Here is a 26638-nt window from a genome sequence, read left to right on the forward strand (position 1 = left end):
ATCCACACAGCCTAGTCCCTGCCCAGAGGGATGGTTTCCAATTTAGAAAACCCACTGAAGCCAGAGATGTTTGGCCAGAGGTCAGAAGGGAAACCAGCTGGCTTTGTGGGCACTCACGTGAGCCACACACAGTACTTAGATGCCAAGCGGTGGAAAGAATACGGGATTTGAGAGCAGCCGCTCCTGGATTCAAGTTCCTGTGCCCCTCACCTCCCGTGTAACCCTGGAGAAGGGAGTGAAGTGTTCGGAATCTCAGCTTCCCCGTAAAGGGAGCGAGGACACCTTGCAGGGGGGTCCGCCGGCATCAGAATCGACGGTGACAGCTGTGAAAGTGCCTGGCCCGTGTAGGTGCTCAGGAAATGCGTCTCTCCTTTCCCCTCAGTGCCAGTGCGCTGTCGCTGACCTCTCAGATGCTCTCTCCTTTATCGTTGCTGTTACTCTACGCCTCCTGGCTTCTGCATCAAAGACAGGAAAGGATGACAGCAGATAAGCAAAATAGTACTTGGCTACACTTGCCCTGGGTACGGGTCAAAAGCCACTAGTATCTGTGCCAGGGAATGAGGAATGAGAGTGAACAAGTGAATGACAACGTGCCCTGAGAGTGACGCTCTTACCCCAGCTTGTCTGCTTCTGTCTTTTCAGCTTATCCGCTCACCAAGTGCCCGCCTCCCACCATCCTCCCCAATGCCGAAGTCGTCACAGAGAATGAAGAATTCAACATAGGTACCGCCTCCCAAACCGGCAAGGGCTGGGGGGCAAGGAGGGGCCGGCCCGGGGGTGTGGGGGTGGCTGGCGGGCAAGGCACATCGCCCCCTCCCATCCATCCAGAGTCTGCCCCAAGGGGCAAACACCATAGCCAGGCAGACGAGATTCAAGTCAGTAGGTTTTTGAGAAGTAAATCCACGCAAGACACTCTCCAAAGTTCCTAGACTTTGGAAACATGCTACGGCTCAGCGAGGCTGAGCTCTGAGAAGTGGGTAGCAGTTTTCTGGGTCGTTCGATTGGGGTTGACCCGGTTATTTAAGTCTGATCAGAACACGACGCACCACGGATTGCCTTGCCTGGACATGGGTTTAAGTACGAAGGGGCGCCCCGCGCAGACTTCTCCAGGGAATCCCCATGTGGTCTCTCTTTGGCAGGTGACATCGTCCGCTACAGGTGCCTCCCTGGCTTTACCCTAGTGGGGAATGAGATCCTGACCTGCAAACTTGGAACCTACTTGCAGTTCGAAGGACCACCCCCAATATGTGAAGGTAATTGCACGGAGCCGCGCCTGTATGGATCCCGAGCTCCTCCGAAGCATGGCCTTTGTCTTCCTCCTTCCTATATTCCCAGTCCCTGCTCATCAAGTAAGAGGTCATTTGGTGAATGTCTGTTTGTATAAAGGAGTGATTGCCCTGGAGAGATTCTCTGTCCTACTCAGGTCCGGGGCTACAGATCGCCATGGTAACCACTTTGATTTCCGTCTTCCTTTTTTCTGACTGGTATTCTCTGGAAACGGCATACTGATCTTTGAAAAAGAGGAAGCTCTGGGACCTCAGGGAGAGGTGGGCTTGCACCCCAACCTGGCCCTCCTGGAGTCCCGATGGGCCCAAGGTCCTGTATGCTGATCTAAGCAACTGAGAGTTGTCTTCCTTCCGGTGTGACCCCTTGACAGAAAATGAATTGGCTTCACCACATTATCCCAACTAAGACCTCAAACAATACTCTCCACTCAAAAGGGGGTTGACCTAGGACGAGATATTTAACTGCCCTGTGCCTCAATGTTCTCATCTGTGAAATAAGGATAGTGATATTACTTACGCCATGGACTTATTGTCAGGAATTAAATGGGTCAATAATGTAAAACGTTTGAAAACTGTGGCTGGGACCCAGTAACTGCCCAGTGTGGGTTATTATTATTATTGTTACTAGTCCTACTACGGCTGGTACTACTGCTACCAACAAATAGTTGTCTGTAGAAAAGCAGATCAGCTTCTCCCCCACTTCCCATATAGCAGGAGTAGAGAATCCGCAGTATGGGTTGCTAGTGAGAAAGAAAGAAAGAAGCCACAGGCCTAGAATTAAGCTGCTCTAAAACAATGAGAAATTTATTATCTATGAGTTAAGCTGACCTACTCGCATGCCAAACAACCACCCCCCTATGAAGTAGCCTTTAGCTCTGATCCTGCTCCGGAACGTCCCTGCTTTGCTCCAGCCTTACTTTCTCCTCTCTGGCCCCATTTCCATATCTACACGGCTCCAGGCTTCTTGGCTTTACTCCTACCCTCAGCCTCATGCTTCCCTCTAGGACTCGGTGCTGTACTTGGCTTCTCGTGATGTGACACTTCACCAGCTTTTTTATAATAACAGCTTTATGGGGATAGAATTCATGTACCATATAATTCATCCATTTAAAGTGTATACGTCAGTGATTTTTAGTATACTCAGAGCTGTGTAGCCATTACACCATTTTAGAAGATTTTAATCACTCCAAAATGATAAAAATGATGGTAGTCAGCTCCCATTTTATTTCCAGGCCCTACACAAACATACAGTTCTAGGCAACCACCAGTCTAGTTCGTGTCTCTATGAAATTGACTATTCTGGATCTTTCTCTGAAATTTCTGTTCATGTCTTTGGCCCATTTCATGATTGGATTGTTTGTTTCTTTGCTGTTGAGTTTAGTAAGTTCTCTATAGATCTTGGAGACTAGCCCTTTATCTGATACATCATTTGCAAATATCTTCTCCCATTCTGTAGGTTGTCTTATAGTTTTGTTGACTGTTTCCTTTGCTGTGCAAAAGCTTCTTATCTTGATGAAGTCCCAACACTTCATATTTGCTTGTTTCTCTTGCCTTCGTGGATGTATCTTGCAAGAAGTTGCTGTGGCCAAGGTCAAAAAGGGTGTTGCCTGTGTTCTCCTCTAGGATTTTGATGGAATCTTGTCTCACATTAAGATCTTTCATCCATTTTGAGTTTATCTCTGCGTCTGGTGCAAGAGAGTGGTCTAGTTTCATTCCTCTGCACATGGCTATCAACTTGTCCCAACACCATTTATTGAAGAGACTGTCCTTTTTCCAGTGGATAGTCTTTCCTGCTTTGTCGAATATTGGTTGAACCACTTCTGGGTTCTCTATTCTGTTCCATTGATCTATGTGTCTGTTTTTGTGCCAGTACCACACTGTCTTGATGACCACAGCTTTGTAGTACAACTTGAAATCTGGCATTGTGATACCCCCAGCTCTGGTTTTCTTTTTTCAATATTCCCCTGGCTATTCGGGGTCTTTTTTTGATTCCACACAAATCTTAAGATGATTTGTTCCAACTCTCTGAAGAAAGTCCATGATATTTTGATAGGGATTACATTGAATGTGTAAATTGCCCTGGGTGGCATAGACATTTTCACAATATTAATTCTTCCAATACATGAGCATGGAATATTTTTCCATCTCTTTGTGTCTTCCTCCATTTCTTTCAGAAATGTTCTGTAGTTTTTAGGGTATAGATCCTTTACCTCTTTGGTTAGGTTTATTCCTAGGTATCTTATGCTTTTAGGTGCAATTGTAAGTGGGATGGCGTCCTTAATTTCTCTTTCTTCAGTCTCAGTGTATAGAAACTCCACCGACTTCTGGGCATTGATTTTGTATCCTGCCACGCTGCCAAATTACTGTATGAGTTCTAGCAATCTTGGGGTGGAGTCTTTTGGGTTGTCTATGTAGAGTATCATGTCATCTGCGAAGAGGGAGAGTTTGACTTCTTCTTTGCCAATTTGAATGCCTTTTACTTCTTTCTGTTGTCTGATTGCTGAGGCTGACTTCTAGGACTATGTTGAATAGCAGTGGTTAGAGTGGACATCCCTGTCATGTTCCTGATCTTAGGGGAAAGGCTCCCAGTGCTTCCCCATTGAGAATGATATTTGCTGTGGGCTTTTCATGGATGGCTTTTAAGATGCTGAGGAATGTTCCCTCTATCCCTACACTCTGAAGAGGTTTGATCAGGAATGGATGCTGTATTTTGTCAAATGCTTTCTCTGCATCTATTGAGAGGATCATATGGTTTTTGTTTTTTTCTCTTGCTGATATGATCTATCACATTGATTCCTTTACCAGTGTTGAACCAGCCTTGCATCCTGGGGATAAATCCCACTTGGTCGTGGTGAGTAACTTCTCAATGTACTGTTGGATCCTATTGGCTAGTATCTTGTTGAGAATTTTTGCATCTGTGTTCATCAGGGATATTGGTCTGTAATTCTCCTTTTTGGTGGGGTCTTTGTCTGGTTTTGGAATTAAGGTGATGCTGGCCTCATAGAATGAGTTTGGAAGTACTTCATCCCTTTCTATCTTTCAGAACAGCTTTAGTAGAATAGCTATTGTTTCTTCTTTGATAGAATTCCCCTGGGAAGCCATCTGGCCCTGGACTTTTGTGTCTTGGGAGGGTTTTGATGACTGCTTCAATTTCCTCCCTGGTTATTGGCCTGTTCAGTTTTCTATTTCTTCCTGTTCCAGTTTTGGTAGTTTGTGCTTTTCCAGAAATGCGTCCATTTCTTCTAGATTGCCTAATTTATTGGCATATAGCTGCTCATAATAAGTTTTTAGAATCATTTGTATTTCCTTGGTATTGGTTGAGATCTCTCCTTTTTCGTTTATGATTTTATTAATTTGAGTCTTTTTTTTTCTTTTTAATAAGGCTGGCTAATGGTTTATCTATCTAATTAGTTCTTTCAAAGAACCAACTCCTGGTTTTGTTAACCTGTTCCAAAGTCCTTCTGGTCTCTATTTCATTGAGTTCTGCTCAAATCTTTATTAACTCTTCTTCTGCTTGGTATAGGTTTTATTTGCTGTTCTTGCTCCAGTTCCTTTAGGTGTGAGGTTAGCTTGTGTATTTGAGTTTTTTCCAATTTTTTGAGGGATGCTTGTATTGAGATGTATTTCCCTCTTAGGACTGCTTTTGCCATATCCCAAAGATTTTGAACGGTTGTATCTTCATTTTCGTTAGTTTCCATGAATCTTTTTAATTCTTCTCTAATTTCCTGGTTGATCCTTTCATCTTTTAGCAGAATGCTCTTTAACTTCCACATGTTTGAGTTTCTTCCAAATCTCCTCTTGTGATTAAGTTTGAGTTTCAAAGCATTGTGTTCTGAAAATATGCAGGGGACAATCCCCACCTTTTGGTATCGGTTGAGACCTGATTTGTGACCCAGTTTGTGGTCTATTCTGGAGAAAGTTCCATGTGCACTTGAGAAGAATGTGTAGTCAGTTGCATATGGATGTAAAGTTACGTAAATATCTGTGAAATCCATCTGGTGCAGTTTATCATTTAAAGCTCTTGTTTTGGGATCCCTGGGTGGCGCAGCAGTTTGGCGCCTGCCTTTGGCCTGGGGCATGATCCTGGAGACCCGGGATCGAATCCCACATCGGGCTCCCGGTGCATGGAGCCTGCTTCTCCCTCTGCCTGTGTCTCTGCCTCTCTCTCTCTCTCTCTCTGTGACTATCATAAATAAATAAAAATTAAAAAAAAAATAAAGCTCTTGTTTCTTTGAAGATGTTTTGCTTAGAAGATCTGTCAATTACAGAAAGCACCATGTTGAAGTCTCCCAGTATTAATGTATTATTATCTAAGTATGTCTTTACTTTGGTTATTAATTGATTGATATACTTGTCAGCTCCCACATTAGGGTCATAAATATTCATGACTGTTAAGTCCTCTTGTTGGTTAGATCCTTTAAGTATGATAGAGTGTCCCTCTTCATCTCTTACTACAGTCTTTGGGATACACTTTAATTTATCTGATATGAGGATGGCTACCCCCTGCTTTCTTTTGAGGACCATTTGAATGGTAAATGGTTCTCCAAACTTTTATTTTCAGGCTAGAGGTGTCCTTAGGTCTAACATGAGTCTCTTGTAGACAGCAAATAGGATGGGTCTTGCTTCTTTATCCAGTCCGAAACCCTGTGTCTTTTGATGGGATCATTTAGCCCATTCACGTTCAAGGTAACTATTGAAAGATATGAATTTAGTGTAATCATAATACCTATTCAGTCCCTGTTTTTACAGTAGATTATTTCTTTGGGTGTCCTCTTTCTTTTTCAGAGTTCCCCTTAATATTTCTTGCAGAGGGTTTAGTGGTCACATATTCTTTCAGTTTCTGCCTATCTTGGAAGCTCTTTATCTCTCCTTCTATTCTGAATGAGAGCCTTGCTGGATAGAGTATTCTTGGCTGCAGGTTCTTCTCATTTAGGACCCTGAATATATCCTGCCAGCCCTTTCTGGCCTGCCAGGTCTCCGTGGAGAGGTCTGCTGTTAACCTAATATTTCTCACCACATGAGTTAGCGATCACTTGTCTCTTGCTGCGTTAAGGATTTTCTCTTTATCTTTGGAATTTGCAAGTTTCACTACTAAATGTCGAAGTGTTGACAGTTGTTATTGTTTTTTTGGGGGGGGTCTCTCTCCTGGATCTGAATGCCTGTTTCCCTCCCCAAATTAGGGAAATTCTCAGCTATGATTTGTTCAAATATGCTTTCTGGTCCTCTGTCCCTCTTGGTGCTCTCTGGAACCCCAATTATACATAGATTCTTCCTTCTGAGACTGTCATTTATTTCCCTTAACTTTTCCTCATGGTCTTTTCATTGCTCTTCTCTTTTTTCCTCAGCTTCCTTCCTTGCCATCAACTTGTCTTCTATGTCGCTCGCTCTTTCTTCCACCTCCTTAACCCTCATCGTTAGGACCTCCAGTTTGGATTGTATCTTATTTAATTGATTTAATTTTGGCCTGATTAGATCTAAATTCTGCAGTCATGAAGTCTCTTGAATCCTTTATGCTTTTTTTCCAGAGCCAACAGTAGCTTTATAATTGTGCTTCTGAATTGGCTTTCTGACATCAAATTGTAATCCAAATTCTGTAAGTCTGTGGGAGAGAGTACTGTTTCTGATCCTTTCTTTTGTGGTGAGTTCTTCCTTCCAGTCATTTTGCTCAGTGCAGAGTGGTTGTATGAGCAGGCTGCATCAAGAATATCAACCACGACCTAAGTAAATTTCACCCTAGATGATTCTGCCGAGGTCAGAGACCAGAAATTAAAAACAAAAATCAGAACAAAATAAAACCAAAGGGCCACTAAAGTGAAAAACAAATTTTAAAACAAAGTAGTAGAAAATAAAAGGCCAAGAATCCCAAGAAGAAGAAAAAAAAAAGAAAAGAGAAAAAAGCAAAAGTAAAGAGGAAAAAAAGGGGAAAAAAGGAGAAGAAAAAGGGGGGACTGGGAGATGGTGGTGGTAATGAAGTTGTAGTGGAGGGAGAATGTAGTCCTCCTGAGGGGTCCTAGAGGGTGATCCTCTTGGTTCTGAGTATATTCTGTATGTTAGAAGATGCTCATGCCTAAATTTATGTAAACCAGAAATACTTATAGAAGGCCCGATCAAAACATAAATGAGATAGAAGAGGGGGACAGAGTGGGAAGGAAGAGAGAATCTAGTCTCACAGAAAGAACCAGCACGGTATTGCACTTGGTTCTGGGTGCTGCTGGTCATGTTTAGAAGGTATTAACTTCTGCCACTGGAGAACAAAATGAGGCAGAGAAAACAAAACACAAAACAAAACAAACAAAACATATCTTGTATATCTCCCCAAATTAAGTTGAATATGTTGAAGGGAATCTAGAAGTGAAAAATATATCTAGGACCGTAATTGTAGAAATATGAAAGTCAAAAAGGAAGAAACTTAAAAATGAAGAGGTGGTAAAATATTGTAGTTAAGGTGAGAGGGATCCCTGGGTGGCGCAGCGGTTTGGCACCTGCCTTTGGCCCAGGGTGCGATCCTGGAGACCCGGGATCAAATCCCACATCGGGCTCCCGGTGCATGGAGCCTGCTTCTCCCTCTGCCTGTGTCTCTGCCTCTCTCTCTCTCTCTCTTTCTGTGACTATCATAAATAAATAAATTTTTTTTAAAATGTAGTTTAGGTGAGAAAAGAGAAAAAATTATAAATTTTTAGTCTGATATAAAAATGAGTTATACTGGAAAAAGGGGTGCAAAAAGGCAGGTTACCCTCTGGTTCTATGTACTGTATATCCCTCGACTTCCCCTGGAGCTCTCCAGGGCTGCTCAGTCAAGAACTTGCTCTCCTCCTGTCCTTCCAGCTGGTCTTCGGGGGGAGAGGCTGCTGTGCTGACTCTCAGGTGTGTGCACCTGGGGGAGATGCCCCGCCCCCTGCCAGGTGCTGGGCTCAGTGGGAGCTGTTTGTCCTGTGAGGCCTCTGTCCCCTGGGGGCCCCACGCCTCCCATGCACAGGGGTGACACCAGGAGTAACAAGCCCCTGACGGCGCCAGCCCTGGGGTCGGCTCTCCCAGTAACTACCGCAGCTCCCAGTCCGCATGAGCCTGGATGCTCCCAGGTGGCAAGGGTGCTGACCTGCACAGCCTGGGGGCACCTGAGTGCAGGAGCATTCTCGCTGTCCTGGGCCCTCCCTGCCTCTGCCCATCCCGGGGGGAGCACCAGATCCTGGGCTGTGTCCCCCTGCACCCTGGGATCCAGGGCCTGCGCTGCTGGAATCGCGCTCCCAAGGCAGCAGGATGTGCCCCCTCCGCGGGCACCCCTCCTCCCCTAGTGACCCTGGGGACTGGAGGCCTTCCCACCCCCCTGTGGTTCCCACCAAGATCCCTGCTGAGCGCCTTTCCCTCCGGGAAGAATCCAGTGTGGAATTTTTAAGGTCCCGCATCTCTGGATCGGGGCTCCCCTGTCCCGGAGGCTTTCACCACTGCCTCCCTCAGCCCCACTCCTTGCAGGCCCCCCAACCCTTGATTCGTTTTTATTTTATTTTTCTCTGCCTTCCTACCTTGTTAGAAGCGACACCCTTCTCTCTGTAGCGTCCAGCTGTTCTCTCCTTAAATCTCAGGTTGAATTCGCAGGTGTTCAGGATGGTTTGAAAGTTACCCAGGTGAGCTGGTGGGGCCAGGTGAGGTGAGGATCCTGCTCCTCCGCCAGCTTGCCCCGCCTCTAGGATTGAAGTGTGTAAAGGAAAAATTGACAATTATAGAGAGAAAAGGATAAATTCACCATTGTAGCTGGATATTTTCACACATCTCTCTCAATGACAGACCAAAAATAAGTAGGGACCTACTATATTTGAATGATATGGTCATATCAATCCGTAAGATTTTGCTGCATAAAACCATGCCAAAATTTAGAGGTTTTAAACAGTAATCACTTAATTTCCTACAAAGGATGCGGTTTAAATATAAATACCAGATAAATTGCAAGAAAATGAAAGAAAAAATATGTATCATGTAAATGGTAAACATAAGAATCATAAAGAAATTTTGGATAATACTGCAAGCAAGGAGTATTACCAGAAATAGAGAGATTTTACAATGACAAGAGTTAACTCCATTATAAAGGATATGTATACATAATATGCAGATGATAAAAGAGCTTCAAAATACACGAAGAAAAAACAGGCCTAAATGTGAAAAAGAAAAGGCAAACTACAGAATAAAAGAAGATATTCATCGTACATATATTTCTTAAAAGGCCTTATATCTAGGCTCTATAAAGAACTTTAACAACTCAATAATAAAGCAGTCCAATAAAAATATGAACAAAGTCTTGACTAGTCACTTTACAAAATAAAATGTATGAATAGCTAATAAATGTACGAAGAGATGCTAAACATCGTTAGTAATCAGGAAAATGCATATTAAAACCCTAATGAAATACTACTACATACCCACTAGAATAGCTAAAACTTAAGGCTGAAAATACCAAGTGTTGCCAAGGATGTGGAGCAAGTGGAATTTTTATACATTGTTAGTTGGGATATAAAATTATATAGTCACGTTGGAAAACTGGTAGTTTCTTTCAAAGTTAGACATATCCCTGCCCTATTTTCCCAAAAGAAATGAAAACCCATATCCACAAAATGTCTTGTATGTGAATTCCATAATACTCCCAAACTGGAAGCAACCTAAATGCTTATTAATAACAAAAAGAATGAATGAATGAACAAACTGTCCTGTGATTGCTTCAGAGCAGTAAAAATAAACCAAGGGGTAATACACAAAGCACCATGGATCGACTCTTAGAAACATGATGTTTAGCAAAAGAAACCAGACACAAAAGTAACATGTCTGATTCCAATTGCTTGAAATTATAGTATAATCAAAACTAATCTGTTGTTACAAAAAGAGTATCAGTGATTTCCTGGAGCCTGGGGCATGAGAAAAGATTCTGTAGTGATGAAAATTATCTATATCCTGATTATGGTGGTGATTACACAGGTATATGCTTCGCTAGAACTCGTTAAACTGCGCACCTAATGTCTGTTCATTACTTATTGTACATAAATTATATCTCAAAAATGTTGAATTTTAAAAAGAAATTCGTGAGTCATACAACAGACAAACAGCCTTACTTATAAATAAAAAGAAATGCCTGGAACAAAAAGCCGCAAAATAATCAAGCTGTTCGGTAAATTAAACAAAAGGGAGAAAGCAGGAATGTACAAAAGAAGGGAAGGGAAAGTGGGACATAACCATTGAAGCAAAAGAAAATTTTAAATCATGAGATTATCTTTAGGTAAGCCTGTGCCAATAAATCAATGATATGATTTAATAAAGTTGACCCCAGAGGATAGAGAGCTTGTGCTTTCCCAGTTCTTTAAAAGAAATAAGAACGTTCGCAGAGGAAACCCCACCAAAGACGTCAAGACCAGGTGATTTAATGGAAGAGTAGTATTGAGCCTTCGAAGGCCAGACATCCTGAGCTTAAGAGGAGGGAAAGCTCCTAAACGCCGACGCCCAGGCCTGATAGAGCCGTGCACCAACAGGGGAGGAGTTCCAGGGGGAAAGGCTGGTGGGATCAGGAGCTTTCAGAGGGAAGGCTGTTTGCCTCCAAGAAGCCATTTGCTTTCCTTTCCTGTTTACAAAATAAGGAAGTTCTCCTGGGAAAAGTGAGTTAGTGCCTTTCAAAGCTACTCAAAGTTGGCGGGGGTGGGGGGCAGCACGGGTGGGGGGCAAGTTGCCTGGATGGCTCCATTGGTAGAGCTTGTGACCCTAGATCTCAAGTTGTGAGTTTGAACCCCATGTTGGGTGTAGAGGTTACTTAAAAAAAAAAAAAAAGTGTGTTTCGGGATGCCCGGGTGGCTCAGCGGGTGAGTGCCTTCAGTCCAGGCTGTGATCCTGGAGACCCGAGATCGAGTCCCATGTCGGGCTCCTTCTGCCTGTGTCTCTGCCTCTCTCTCTCTATGTCTCTCATGAATAAATAAATTTTTTTGAGTCTATTGCAAAGCTCCTCAGCGGAATCCCAGATGAGCTGCGTGAATCTGGGGCCACAGCAAGCATTTCGGTCTGATAGCCCAGACCCAGGGCTGATTAACAAGCCCCATTTCTGCAAAGGCAGAGGGTTTGAAGGAAGCAGTAGAGATGGGTGGAGAGCAAGTGGCTAAATCCCCTCCCCAGAACGGCCTCATCTCAAATGACGACCCAGGGATTGGTCCTCGGCTTTGCCGTTCCAGAAACTCTCCTTTGTCAGTGTTCTAGCATCCAACACATTCAGGAAGCCTGTCTGAAGGCACACGTACAGCAAAACACCGCTTCCTGCCTTTGTAGTGATTGGGATACTTGCCACTACTGGCCATGCCAGGCCTGTTTCAAGGCCCTTAAGATTGACTCAGTCCCCAGAACTTCACTATGGAGTCCTCAGCCTAGGAAAACAAAGAGGGATCATCCTCAGGTGGTTTCACATAGGATGTAGTGACAGGTCCCTGTACCCCCGGGGGAGAGGAGAGCACCTCCCTGGTTTGCAGCACATGCAGGGCCCCCAGAACCAGCATCTTCTCTCACCTCCCTGGGGGCAGATGCAGGAGAACCAGCCTAGCCCCTCCAGCAACCCCTTCTCTGAGGTCTACACCAACTGTGCTCCTTGGGGTGGCATGTTTTTCTTGCAATACCTTAATACTGCTAATCAGGCCACAGCCAAGCTCTGCTAGCTCCTTCTGTTCCTGGTGTAATTACCATCATTACCATTATCGTCCCTGGGGTTTATGAAGGCACCAAGCTGCATGCGTTATGTATATTCCTTCCTATAATATTATATACAACATTATTAGTGTGCAATGACGTAATGTGGTGCAGGATACAATAGCCGTGTAAAGCAGGTGTTGTCTTTCCACATCAGGGGTGGAGAAGCCATTGCACAGGGAGGAAATAATTTGTCCAAGACCACCCAGCTAGTAAGTGCCAGGGGCGGGCCATGCATCCACGTAATCACCTCTGCCCAGTACTGTCTTTGTACAAATCCGTCCCGTTTAATGGATCGACTCTTAGATTTGAGGATGCCGTGCGTTGTCTGTGTCACCTTGCCTTCTCCAAAGCCCACCTCTGAGTTAGGAAGTGGTTCCAACCAACTGGGCAGGCCTGCATCCCGGCAGTGAGGTAACGTTGACGCAGAACCTGAGGCCACCTCATGCCGTGGAGCAGCGTGATGGTGGGTGTTGGGATCCTGTTTGCACCCAAATACTCTTGTCCCGGTGACTGTCCTTTGTCCCAGGGAAGTTCGTTAGCCCCGGTTCCATCTCCGTCTCATGAACCTGGCGTTTCTGTTTCTTTCTCCCAAGTGCACTGCCCCACGAATGAGCTTCTGACAGACTCCACGGGTGTGATCCTGAGTCAGAGCTACCCGGGCAGCTATCCCCAGTTCCAGACTTGCTCCTGGCTGGTGAGAGTGCAGCCCGACTACAACATCTCCCTCACAGTGGAGTACTTCCTCAGTGAGAAGCAGTACGATGAGTTTGAGATCTTCGACGGTAAGTCAGTCCAATGTTGAGGAGTTGCCTGCCGCCCATGGTGCAGGTCTGCTTCGAAGCCCTAGGGGCCTGCGCCGTCACCCCCTGTGAGAGCTTTCTGGAGGCCCCAAGCCACATCTTCCTCTACCACCAGAACCCCAATACCCCTCCCCTCCATGAGAGCCCATGAATTGCATGGTGCACAGGCAGGGGTGCTCGTGCTGCAGCCTGGTCCCGCTACCGAACCCTTTCTTACTCCAGCACCCACCCTTAACGTCACCCAGTAAATGGATCCTAGCAAGATCCCCACGTGGAGAGTATGCACCTCTGAAACTCAAGGGGTCTACCAAACGTTGCGCTGCTTTCTTTGTCGTGGAAGGGAAAAGGCACGCTAACTCGCCCTTCAATTTGGAGAAGACATTTCAGCGTGTCCTCACACCACTGGGGAAACCTCCCCTGACTCCTTGTAGAACTTACCCTTTATCCCCTGGAGACATGGGTCTTCTAAAAGCATCTACACTAATTGTCCCTTCTGGCTCATCAGACGCCATTAATACCATGTCATCATGGAGAGAGCCAGCCTGCTACATCCTGCGGGAGGTCCAGATGGCCCACCTCTTTTCATGCTTTATGACGACAGTGAGCAGGAGAACTAGCACCACTCCGGGGCAGGACCACGCGTGTGTACTGCCGTCTCTCTCATGTGAATGCAAATTGCTTACGGTCCTCCTTTCCGAGGGGTATGGAAAGAACGCGTTGCTGGGTCAATAACTGCGCGTTGCGTAACCGGGGCTGTGTTAATCTGCTCTGATGAAGATACTGCACCTGGCACAGATGACACAGTGCGGGGCTACTGCTTGGCCAGGCTGGTTCTGTGATGGACGGGCCGGGGCTCCACTGACTGTCACCTAGCAGAGGGGCCACAATAGTGCTTTGGGCACCCAGGGACAGCATCAGTTTACACTCGGCATCCGAAATCTTCGGACCACCTGGAGATTCCCTTTTCCCCGGTATTCAGTTGCCTGAGGAAATAGCTGTGGGTTTTTTGGGCAAGGACTGGACAATGACTAGTATATGTAATTGATGTCATTTAGGGGAGTACTTTTTCATAGGGGACCCAGTCTGTCCTTCAGCCAAAGTGTTCTTTAATAAGAAATAGAACCGGGCTCAAGTCTCTAAATTGGGTGGAGGGGTTGCAGCTTTCCATTGAGGTCAGCTTTCCTCACGCTCTAACTATATGTTCCTGATATTTTGTTCATATATTCCTATATTGAGGGGCTTCCCATCTATCTTGCCCTGAGGAATATCATGTTCTGTGAGGCATCACCATAGACCCTACAGGGTAGTCTCTCCCACCTCCCACCTCCCACCTTGCCGCTCACTTTAGTATTTATGCTAGCCTCACTTTTGATTGTTGAGTGCCTCCTCCTGGCCCCTATATTCTAGAATCTTCTCACCCCCCATCAACACTAGGAAGCCCAGCTCTGTGACAGCATCTCCTTCCATGAGTTTAGGCTACAGAGGACGGCTGTTATGCAGGTTGTCAAGACTGCTGATGCTCACCCCTCCAGAAGTGTATTCCTTTTTGCTCTAGGAACTGGAGTAGCAGGGATCCCTGGGTGGCTCAGCGGTTTGGTGCCTGCCTTTGGCCCAGGGCACGATCCTGCAGTCCTGGGATCGGGTCCCGTGTCGGGCTCCCAGCTTGGAGCCTGCTTCTCCCTCTGCCTGTGTCTCTGCCTCTCTCTCTCTCTCTCTCTCTCTCTCTCTCTCTCTGTGTGTGTGTCTATCATAAATAAATAAATCTTAAAAAAAAAAAAAAAAAAGGGAACTGGAGTAGCCCCGGGCCCTCCTGAGGGACATATCAGCTAGCGGGCATTCTGATCTGGTGTGGTGGACCTCTTCTTCCTTTCTTCTTCCTTGCCAGTTCTCAGAGCCTTGGACCCCTTCCTTCATAGTTTGTCACAGCAGTTCTGATGGTTCTCTTTTGTTTAATGTGGTCCATTAGCTCTGCCAAGCTTCCATGAGCTGTCTTGGCAGATACTAGAACCATCACTCAGGGCTATTTCCAGGGCAATAAATCCTGTTACAGTCATCACACTTTATATCCTGCCTCCCTGGAACCAGCCACCTTAGGATGCACTCCCGCGGCATTAAAGCTGGGAAAAAGGAAGAGGGAGGGCTTTCTGGAAGAACCTTGGAAAGGAACATTAAGGAACTGTGTTACGTATGACACGGAGACGCTGTGTTTGCCTGTAGCCTTATTGCCACGTATTCACTCAGCACACACTCTTCTATATGACAAGCACGGAGCTGTTTTTAGCGTGCACGTGTGAAGCGGGTGACACGGTGGAAGTTCCCCGGTGGCGAACCAGCTCTTGCATTAACCAGCTGCTTGACCTTGGCAAGTCCCAAGATGGCAAATAGATTTCATCTCACCTGCCAACTCTTGTAGGATGGCAGTGACTTCCCCGAGCTCTGTGTTAGGTAGGGCTCAGGAGGGAGGAGCACCCAGGGCGGGGATGCAGAGACAGGACAGACGTACAGATCATTGCACTGACCCCGACCGTCTGAACCTACTGACTTCTCCTGAGGAGGAGAAATGAGAGGCGGTTACACCTGAGGTGTCGAATCAAGGTCTGTAATCCTGTGTCCTGTACTCCCTCCAGGTCCCTCGGGACAGAGTCCTCTGCTGAAAGCCCTCAGTGGGAATTACTCAGCCCCCCTGATTGTCACCAGCTCAAGCAACTCTGTGTACCTGCGCTGGTCGTCTGACCACGCCTACAACCGGAAGGGCTTTAAGATCCGGTATTCAGGTGAGTAAACCAGAGGGCCCATGAGAAGGGCCACAGCCCCTGGGCCCCTGAGGTAGCTTACCCCAAACTCCCAAGTTAGCAGTGGGCCGTATCCCCATCGATGGCGGGGGCCTTCCTCCCTCGTCTGAACCTCTCACCACAGCTGCCCGAGTGTCCCCCATGGTTTTCACCTCCCAATTTCCACTCCTCTCCCTGCTGTAGGCTCGCCCCTCTCTTCTGCTCGTACCGCCAGGCTACAGTGTCTTTTGGATACGTTCATTATTTATCACCTGGCAATGCCTACTAGGTGACCCCATCCCTAACACTGTTGAAGTGTTGATGAACATTCCTTAAAACTGAGAACCCCTAAGATCTGGGTCTTCGGGTGGGAAATGTCAGACAGGCAGCCAAGGGACGGCCTACAGGGGCCTGTCTTCGGCTCTTCCCGCCGTAACTCAGGCAGAGGCAGATTGAGGCCTGCTAGGCAGGCACTGACCAGGGCTGCAGTCTACAAGGAGCACACAAATATCCTTGGAAGTGTAATGAGATGGGGGAAAAAAAAGTGGAATTTATCTGAACTCCCGTCTTGGGGATTATCGTATGTGGTTGTCAAGAAAACTTAATAAGCAGCCCAGCCCGTTCTGAAGGGGAGCGGGTCCGACAACTGGAGGGGCTCTGCAAGCATGGAGGTGGATGGGAGCTGCTGAAGGCCGTGAGGAGCTCCAGGAGATGAGGCCAAGCCGAGCCCGGGAGGAGACGGATCTTCACTGCCCCAGGGTCCGCTGTCTCTGCAGAGTGAACCCTAAATTCCTTTCTTCCATGCACACCAGAGGGAGGGTGGCTTCGTGCCCCCAGCGCGGTGGCCGGCTCTGTCCCGGTCTAGCCCAGTGATTATTCCACAAGTCACCCTTCAGATGGCAGTTTCCTTAGGATGAAAACTAAACCTTCGGGTCGCCGTCGGGGAGCTTCGGGCAGCGTCCGGGGGTGGCCGGCAGCTGCTCCGGCCCAGCAGGTAGGGAAGCAGCGCACCACAAAGAGCTGCCCTGTCCTTGAGGTCTTGGAAGACTAGCCATATGTGTTCAGGGGTGACGGGTCGGGCACAGCTAAAGCACGTGCCAACAGAGGTTGATCAACTACTCGGTGAAACCACTAGAACCTTAGTGGAAAAGCAGTGGACACTTTGGCCCACACCCATCACTAGGACTCAGTGCGTCCTGTGGCTGAGGGGCTTGTTCTAGATGAGGTAAGCCCGGAGGAACGTCCTTAAAGCACCGTTGCGCCAGCACAGGGGTGTGGTCATCAACTCAGAGGCCAGAGGATGTCCCCACGGGGCAGCCGTGCTGAGGGCCTGGGGCCTTCCTCCCCGTCCCTGCCTGCCTGGGGTACCGAGCCTCTTGGAGCAATGGAGGCGCATGTCCAGCGTGTGCACTGGCCACTGCACTGCCAGCCTCTTGGAACTTCCACTGGGGATCCCTGGCAAGTCTTCATGGGCAGCCCCCCGCGCTGGGAGTTGTGACTGTTCTCTTCGCTGTGATATTCCGGCGCTTAGAGCATCACCGGGCACATAGTGGGCCCTCGATGTCTGTCGGATAAACGGATGAAACCCGTTGAGGCTGCTCGCGGAGAGGCCATGGTCCTGGACCACGCGGCTCCCTCTCCACCGCCCCGTAACACGACGGGGAAGGGCCTTTTGTTGAAGCGCTGGGCTGGGGGCTTTCCTGACGCAATCCCACTTCAATTGTCCAAAAACCTCTGAGGTTGGCATTTCCGGTCACAGTACAGGTGAGGAAAGCGAAACTCAGGGAGCTTCAGTGATGCGCCCCAAGTCACGGACCCGGACAGTCAGAGCCGGGCCTCCAGAGCCACTGCCTGGCGTCACATGCTGCTGGAGCCCCCTCCCCCGGGGCCTGTTTCCTGCGCCTCTTGGGAGCCGATGGGTTTCAGGGGACGGAGCTTAGCTGCTTGAGCCGCGCTGCTCTAGGCCACACGCTTCGTGGTCTTTCTCTTTTCTTTGGCTTCACTGCAGTACCCACTGTGCAGTGGACCTGGCGGTGGCCAAGACAGAAAATGGGGGAAGGGAGGGTGGGCAAGGGGCCTGGGGTGCACCTGTCTTCCTGCTTGCCCGTGCTCCCCTGAGCCTCCTCTTGTTGTCCAGCTCCCTACTGCAGCCTGCCCAGGGCTCCACTCCACGGCTTCCTTCTGGGCCAGCCCAGCACCCAGCCCGGAGGCTCTGTCCACTTTGGCTGCAACGCCGGCTACCGCTTGGTGGGACACAGCATGGCCATTTGTACCCGGCACCCCCAGGGCTACTACCTGTGGAGCGAGGCCATTCCTCTCTGTCAAGGTGAGGAGCGCGTGGAAAGGAGGTGACAGGCGGCTCGGCTCCCCAAGAGGGGATGCCTGGGCTCCGGCTCCCAGGACAGGTGGGGTTTGGGCCCACACATTGGCAAGGAGAATATTCTCGGCAACAGCAAGAGCATTTGCAGAACCACGGACTGGAGAGAGAGCAGTGTGGGCTGGGGGAGCACTGGGTCCGAGGTGGCGCGGGCAGAGGGAACCTGGAAGAGTAGAGGCTCGCAGTGCACTCTCTGCGGGCAAGCCCGCGATCCGTAGTTTGCATGTGTTGCCTTTCCAAGTTGATGGGATTTGTCTTCCCTTAAAGTAACTCAGACGAGGGATCCGGGAAAAACAAAAGGCTAGAGAGACGCGGAAGACGGGTTAAGTGGGTGATGGGGATTAAGGAGGGCGCGTGTTTTGATGAGTCAGTGAATCCTCCACCTGAAACTAATGTTATGCTGCGTGGTGGCCGACTGTAATTTAAATAAAGACTTGGCAGGAAAAAAAGCGACCTGTAATCCCATCACCCCAGATCTCCGTGTAACATTTCAGCACATTTCCTTTCAATCTTTTATATATTGTTTACACAAACGGCATCCTCGGAGCACAGAGCTCTTAATATTCTTTAATAACATCTGTCACATAATTAAATACACTTCCTCGTCACTATTTCTCGCGGTCGCACAGCGTTAAGGAAGAACTCATTTATTTAAGTATCGTCCTGTTGTTGGTCATTTGAATTTCTCTATTTTTTGCTTCTGCACCAGCACCACTGTTAAAATCCTCGTAATTCCATCACTGTGGACATCCATGTTTATTTCTTAAAATAAATTCCCAGAAATGAGATTGTTGGGCCATAACCTATACAAGATCTTCAGCTTTTGACACTCACTGCCCTTGAGGACATTTGCCTTCACTTACACTTACACCAGCGCATGGCAGTCGTCCTTTCTCCCGCAGTCACATCATTTCTGCTGCATTAAAAAAAAAGAAGAAGAAAAGGCTTGCCAACAATATTGGCAGGAAATGACACTCGTGTTTGATTTTCCTGTTCTTTGCTTCACAGTGTGGTGACGTCCTGTCTAGTGACGTCTGTCATCTCTGCCCCTCAGAACCTTCTTGCCTGGGCTTGAGCCTCCTCCAACGATGTGTCCCTCATGCTCTATTTGATGCCCTAAGGGAAGGTCCCAGAGCACATACTGGTGGCCACTGGTGCCGGGCTTGGTCTCCGGGTCTCTAACTATCTGTCTCCCGAGGCTCCAGTTAGGAACCACCACGCCTCTCACGTCCGTTCTCCTTTGTCACTTCCCAAAACTAAGGCCCTGTAGGCTTCTCCGTCCTCGTCTCACAGCACTTCATGCCCAGCCCCAGCCCCAGGCCTCCTGCTGCTGCCCTTGCACTGGGCCCTCCCGCTGAAGGCTCTGGAATCCCGGCTTGTGGCCCACAGCCTACGAGCCTACACCCTTAGTCTCTCCCTGGAAGGCTGTCTCTCTCCTCCCTCCACAGATCAGCTCCCCTCCAAGAACACGGATGCTGGGGCCCTTCAGGGAACGGGTCCCCATAACCCGGGGCCAGGAAAGGCCTGGCATCGCTCCAACTCCATGTTGCTCCTCCCCAACCGTGCCTTTCCACCAAGTGCATCCCAGTAGAGATCCCGTGCCTTCTAACGCGTCCGCTCTCCTTCCCCAACCCCCCAACCCATCCTCTCACTACGTATTCTCCCCCTCAGAGATCTCATCCCAGCCCCAGCTTCAAATACTTGGTGATTCTGTGCCCTCCTCTCCTGCCCACAGGAAGTGCCCCTCTCACCTCGGGGTTTGGGGGCTGTTTCGGCGTGGGGATCAGGGGAAGGGCTTTCAGTGTCTCTCTCCTCGGAGTTATCCGCGTGGGAAGAGCTGGGCCCAGAGCAGGGAGTCGGGGCTGCCGTCCACTTCCTTCACCTGCCGTCTCCAGACTGACTCCTCCCGCACCAGTAGGGTCTTCACAAGAGGTTCAGGGAAGCAGGGCAATCCGTTGGTCACAGTTTGCCTCCCCTATTACCACCAGAGGAACTTAAAGTCCTGCTGTTTAGGCATTAAGAGAATATCATACTCAAACACTCGTCTTCATTCCACATTTTCCTCCTCAGTTCCTCCTCATCCACTATTTCCTTCTCTTTTCCAGTCTTTGAAGGCGTCTCCCATCTCGATATCCCAATCCCCCTCCCTCTCAAGAGTCCATCCTTCCCTATATCCTACAGAAGCCCTGGCCCATGTCTCTTCTGGGTTCCAGTGGCATCAAGGACCATTGGTGGCCTGGGTGGATGGGAACTTCCTCTGCTTGAGCTGCCCCGGAGTGAGGGTGGCCTGGGCTCGATGCGCGGACAGAGCACTAGCTCCTCAGCTGTATCAGCTTCTTTCAAGGACAAACTGCTCCTGCCTAAGTAATGCGCGTTCCTCCCATAAACATAGCGTTGACCCTGCTCCTTGTCATGACCTCGGCCACCACGTGGCCGTACACGTTTGTCTCCTGAGCTGTCACCTTTCTTTGTGCTGCTGCGTTAGCGCTATCATTTTTTATATTTTTATATCCCATATTTCACCCTTTCTTGGTTTTCACCCTCTTTTTCATGGAGCATAGCCTTGAGTAAATCCCTCATAAAGGGTTCATGAGAAGGAAATGCTCCAGGTCTTCAAATGTCTGAAAATACCTTTACTTTTGACCTCACGTATGCTTGGTAGGTTGGCTGGGTTGCAGATCACTTCCTTCAGAAATGTGCTCCATTGTCTTTGGACATCATTGCTGCTGACGGGAAGTGTGATGCCAGCCTGATGCTTGCTCCTTCACAGGGATGTCCTGTTTCTCTCTCTCTCTCTCTCTCTCTCTTTCTCTCTCTGGGAACTTGTAGGAACGTGTATTTCATCTTCTAAAACTCCACAATGATGTTTATAATAATGGTTCCCTTTGCGTCCCTTTGGCTCCTTTTCCAATCTAAAGACTTGTGTCTCTTCATCTCCGGGAAATTCTCATCTGCGATCTCTCTCTCTTTCCGGAACTCTGACTGGTGGGATGTTGGACCTCCTGGATGTCAACCTCCTGTACTTCAGTGCTTTTTCTCCCGTTTTCAGTTTCTGTCTTTTTGGCCTACGTTCTGGGAAATTCTCTTTACTTTTCATCTCGATCTCTTCTATCTAATACTTATTTTAGCGATCGTATTTTTAACTTAAGAGAGATTTTCCTTGTTCTGTTGTTGTTCTTTTTTCAAAGCCCTCTGTTCTTGTTTAATGAATATGATATGCCACCCCGACTTTCTCAAGATATTGCTAATCAAAACCTTAAGGCGGGCAGCCCCGGTGGCGCAGCAGTTTGGCGCCGTCTCAGCCCGGAGCATGATCCTGGAGACCCGGGATCGAGTCCCGTGTTGGGCTCCCTGCATGAAGCCTGCTTCTCCCTCTGCCTGTGTCTCTGCCTCTGCCTCTCTCTCTCTGAATTAATAAATAAATAAATCTTTAAAAAAAAAACACACAAAACCTTAAGGCTTATATACTTTCTATTTCCTGAATTAGCCCTGTTTCCTAAAAGAGAGCTTTATTTCTATTTTTTTTTTCTATCAGTAATCTTGCCTTTATGTCTTTTATGCTACTGGTTTTCTTCATATGTGCAGTGATCCGTGATCATTCCTATTTCAAAGGAAAGGCGAGGTTGATTTTTCCAGGTAGCAAACGTGAGTCACCTTTGTTGTGATTACACGCATTGTCTTTGCCCGCCAGGCCTCCCGCGTGAAGAAGTTGAGCTGGTATGTTGAGCATGAGGGGTGCTGCAGAGGGGCGCTGGCCTGAGAGCTCTTAAATCCTAGAATCCGAAGAGCTTTGCTCTGGGATGCCATCTCTCACCTGAGCAGCCCTGATTCTCTCAAGGGACTTCCTATTTTTTTTCCTCAAATGGGAAAGAAAACTCTCTATTTTATTTGGGGAATAGATGCTCAACTGCCCCTACACTGTATTTGTGGGAGAGGGTGGAGGGGAGCTGGTCTTACCTATAGCTCCCTCGTACCTTTTCAGCTACAGCTTCTCGTAATCTATCAACACACTTCGATCTGCATTCCATCTTCTGAAGTTTTTTTGAAGTCTTCTCTGCTGTTGATCCTCCCATTTTGTTTTCTGTTACGAGGCTTTTCCACTTTCCTGGTCTTCACTATAATTTTATTAGGGCTTTTGGGGAGAAAGAAGATTAAAATATGTTCTCAGAATGCCATTTGAACCAGACCATGCTCCTAATGTTGTTTTCTCTTTGCTAGCTCTTTCCTGTGGGCTTCCGGAGGCCCCCAAGAATGGGATGGTGTTTGGCAAAGAGTACACAGTGGGGACTAAGGCTGTGTATAGCTGCAGCGAAGGCTATCACCTCCAGGCAGGTGCCGAGGCTACAGCAGAGTGTCTGGAGACGGGCCTTTGGAGCAACCACAATGTACCCCCACAGTGTGTCCGTGAGTCCTCGGGCGTGGAGAGGGGTGGAGGCGGGGTTGGAGATGCAGCTGAGAAGATCCTAGAGGGGGCAAGCTGAGCACCGAGTAATGAGAAAGAAGCAGGTACACGGAGATCGGAGATTCGGGAAACAGACAGACGGAGAGTGTCATCGGCCAAGTTGGGCTTCCGTCCAAAATTGCTCTCGAGGCATTGATAGACCAGTGTGCCCGGAGATGTCTCCACGAGCCATCACAGAACTTAGGAATAAATTCCTTTTAGAAGGAAAAACTACCAGAACATTTGCATGAATGTCCTTTGATCACAGAACTCTAAAATGTTTTTTATATATACGCACTTTTTAAAAATTTTTATTTGAGAGAGAGAGAGTGCACACGAGTGGTGGGGAGGGGCAGAGGGAGAGGGAGAGGCAGACTCCCCACGAGCAGGGGGCCCGATGTGGGGCTGGAGATCGTGACCTGGGCCAAAGGCAGACACTTAACCAACTGAGCCACCCAGGCGCCCTGGGGTTTACACTTCTGATTTGTTTTATTTTGTTTCTTTGACTTACAGTGAGCTTTACGAGATTTCTGAATTGCTTCCCAACATTTTGAAATTGGAGGAGCTCCCATAAAAATCCATATTTCTAGCTTCTCTTGAAAAATAAAGACCTGACCAAAGAGAACTTACAAGTTTCACATCTAACAAGCAGCACTGACTACCACCTCCCCTTTTTTTCTTTTTTCTACTTTTTTTTTTTTTTTTTTTTTTGGTGGATCTGCCCACCCTGGTTTGCGGCATTCCCTGCCCCCACCCCAGTCCATTTCATGCATTAAACAAACCTGCCCGACAACCGAAGATTCTTATTACCGCATAGCAGTGCCCCCGTCCCCAGCTCTGGACTCTCGCCTGTGTCTTCCATAATTAATGAATCAATGACTCCTCCTCGCTGCTTCTTGTCTCCCCAGCTGTGACCTGTCCCGATGTCAGCAGCATCAGCGTGGAACATGGCCGATGGAGGCTCATCTTTGAGACACAGTACCAGTTCCAGGCCCAGCTGATGCTCATCTGTGACCCCGGCTACTACTACACCGGCCAGAGGGTCATCCGCTGTCAGGCTAATGGCCAGTGGAGCCTCGGGAATTCTATGCCCACCTGCCAGAGTAAGCCCAGGAGGGGAGGTGGGCAGGTTCAGCACAGTGCCGCCCACCTGCACTCTACCACACATGGGGAGGGAGAGGAGGGGCATCACCAGGGACAGCAGTGGACCTCTCTTTGAACACTCACCTAGACCGGGAGCTGGGGAGGTGCCTTTCTCCTTTAAGGAAGTACTTGTTAGCATCTTATCACTTTACTAAAAAGTTGCCTTTGTCCAGGTGAGTATCCACTCATTCACATAGTCAACAGTCGTGCCAGCTGTCATAGAAGTGTGAAGATAAAAGATTGTGCTTCCTGCCCCAGAGAAGCTTCTAGTCTGCTGGAGAGGCGGACAAAATAAGGAAGCAATGATAACGGGGTGTGACAAGACCTATAACGGGAGCGTGTGTAGAGGAATGCTGTAGCACAAGGAGTGGCCCCAAGTGGCTGCCTCTCCTTCTGGATGACTGTTTTTATTTCCTCAAGATAGTTTACAAGACCAGGGTCCCTGGGAGGCGACTCTGAGACAGACTTCCTTAGGGAGTACTCCTGAGAGCCCCGCCATGCTGTGTAAGGGAAGGTGGCGAAGTGGACCTCTGATGTGGTGTCAGTGCAGCCCTCAGCTGGCCCCACAGGGAGCTCTGCAGCTCGGACGGTCCTTTGGAACTGCCACACGTTGGGGCGAGAGCCTTCATGCCTGCACGCTGACCAAACACTAGGTGCAGGTGCCCCGGAGAGCGAGCGTGATCTACCAGGGAGGACTGTTCAGCCAGGGCAGCCCGAAGAGGGCTAGCAGCGAAGGGTCGCTAGCTGTGCTTCCACCTTAAATGGGGGTCCGACTGGCCCAGCACAGCACCCGCTGCCGTGGGGTGCACTCATGATACCTCATCAGTGAGGACATGATAGAGGAGGTAGCTTGTCAGCGAGGAGTGGCAAGTTTGAGACCGGGTGGGACGAGGAGGGACCTCCTCCCGACACCCGCGATTCAAGGCACTATGTCTCTACGCATCCACGTTTGGACCCCACCGTGGACCGTAACCATGGGTGTGGCCGAGCAGAAGTCCCAGGCTGTGGCGGCTGCGGTGCAGGGAAGGTGCCCCCACCTAGCGCGGCCTGGGCCACTGGGCCTCCCCTCCGCGCCTGTGCGCGGCTCCCCGGGGAGGAGAGGGCGCTGCTCTCTGCAGCCAGGACGAGGAGCCGATGGGCCCGGGCCCCCGCAGAGTCTCCGTCTAGCGTAGGGCCTCGGGGTTGGAGGAGGCTCCGCGTCGCCCCGCCTATGAGCTTCCCCACGAAGCGCCACCAGGGGCCTCTCTCAGGCCGTCGCGAGCCACTGAGTGCCTGTGATCCTTGCAGTCATCTCCTGCGGAGAGCTCCCTGTCCCACCCAGCGGCCACCGCATTGGAACGCTGTCCGTCTATGGGGCAACGGCGATCTTCTCCTGCAATTCGGGGTACACGCTGGTGGGCTCCCGGGTGCGCGAGTGCATGGCCAACGGGCTCTGGAGCGGCTCGGACGTCCGCTGCCTTGGTGAGTCGCCCCCCCCCCCAGACCTATCCCGCCGCCCTGTTCCTCCTTTAAACGGGGGAGAGCTTTCTAAAGCCGGACTCCAGTCTTTAAACGGCGTCACTTTCCCTATGGCGTAAGATTTTGAGTCCAGACACCAGCCACCGGGCACCTTCCATGCTACAGCCCTGAACTCGTTTCTCCTGGGGGCATCTGGAAGAATGAGAGCTTCAAGCCTGATGAGACAAAGCTTTACTCATATACACACACACGTATACATATGTACGTGCATATGTGTGCACACACACGTATACATACATAGGAGGGGTGTGCATATAAACATGCAAGTGCGTGTATACATGTGCGTGTACATGTCTAATACATGGTGCACATGTGCATAATTGCCTACGTACATGTGTGTGTTTATAAAAGATGACAAACGCGTAGAAACGACCTGGCTTACACGGGACGGAGTCCTCATTTCCCCCACAGCCCGTCCGTTCCCTACCAAGCCTCCGGATTCTGAAGTATTCTCTCCTCTCGGTTCGTTCTTGGATCCCTCGAGCGCCAAGGAGGGTCCCGGCCACACAGACCTCACGGGGTAGATTTGATTCTGTTCCAGAGTGAACGGTGCCACCCTCCCACTGGCCCCGGGCCGCTGTTAGGGATGCACTGCTGAGTTAGCAGCGCTGGGAACATCCCCCAAACCCCATTCAGTGAAGTCCCTCACCTAGGGTGGGCTGCCTGAGTCTCCTGCCACCCAAGGGGAAGGAAGGACGGAGTCAGCCAAAGCACCTGCTGTGCATAGTTACCTTCGACTCCTCCGGGCTTTCACAGCCCTAACGTAGACCAAGGTGCCCTCCATGCAGCAGATGCTGTTGACACTGGCTGAGGAAAAGAAGAGGGAGGTAATCCCAGAGGCACGGAGGTGACTGTGATCATTTCTAACCCACGGACAGACCCAGAAGCTACAGCTCAGAGATGGATGGATGGCCTTTTGGGATTCAGCCTTGGGATTTGGGGTCACCACTTCCCTCATGTCTGGGATTCCCAAAGCCCCTCCCGGACAGCTACTCTTGGAGGGAGCGGGGGAAACAGTGGGTGGCGGGGGCCCTGGTCCTTTTCCCCACCGTCCCCGACTTCCCGCCCTGGCCAAGCCCCCACTCCTCTTCTCTGAGCTCCCCTCCGATCTATACTCTGTCCTCCTCTCCCCCCGCAGCGGGGCACTGTGGGACTCCGGAGCCCATCGTCAACGGACACATCAATGGGGAGAACTACAGCTACCGGGGCAGCGTGGTGTACCAGTGCAACGCCGGCTTCCGGCTCATCGGCATGTCTGTGCGCATCTGCCAGCAGGACCACCTCTGGTCGGGCAAGACCCCGTTCTGTGTGCGTAAGTATGTCACCCACTGTCCCTAGCCACGGGCTCCGCCTCAGCATGGACTTCCTCCCTTGCCCTCTAGGTTAGGTTCGCTGGAGGTTTTGTACGTTCTGTTAATTCCTTCTGCAAGATGCACCCTTACGTCTCCAGGTTCCGGCCCTTGGCATCGTTGATTCCTGCTTCCGCCTTCGCGTCGCCCTCCCAGCGATTCCCTTTGCGTAACGTGTTTGTTCGTTTTCTAGCTTTTGAGTCGGGGATCCAATTCATTTATTTCCATTTTTTTATTGTTACTGATATA

At 49.2% G+C, this 26638-nt stretch overlaps 1 protein-coding gene across 1 annotated transcript in view; it reads left to right on the forward strand.

The window, feature by feature from the left end:
* The window catches only part of CSMD2 (CUB and Sushi multiple domains 2), a gene marked incomplete at its 5' end in the record, with an annotated part of 437990 nt that overhangs the window by 358376 nt on the left and 52976 nt on the right, over positions 1-26638 (forward strand). Inside the window, 9 exons of the mRNA XM_038557633.1 lie at positions 643-723; positions 1140-1253; positions 12584-12772; positions 15418-15564; positions 17699-17887; positions 22157-22342; positions 23288-23482; positions 24810-24983; positions 26179-26352. Of these exons, the coding sequence (XP_038413561.1) occupies positions 643-723; positions 1140-1253; positions 12584-12772; positions 15418-15564; positions 17699-17887; positions 22157-22342; positions 23288-23482; positions 24810-24983; positions 26179-26352 (1449 nt within the window). The remainder of the gene's footprint in view (positions 1-642; positions 724-1139; positions 1254-12583; positions 12773-15417; positions 15565-17698; positions 17888-22156; positions 22343-23287; positions 23483-24809; positions 24984-26178; positions 26353-26638) is intronic.

Source organism: Canis lupus, chromosome 15, assembly GCF_011100685.1.
Source record: "Canis lupus familiaris isolate Mischka breed German Shepherd chromosome 15, alternate assembly UU_Cfam_GSD_1.0, whole genome shotgun sequence".
Taxonomy (NCBI): domain Eukaryota; kingdom Metazoa; phylum Chordata; class Mammalia; order Carnivora; family Canidae; genus Canis; species Canis lupus.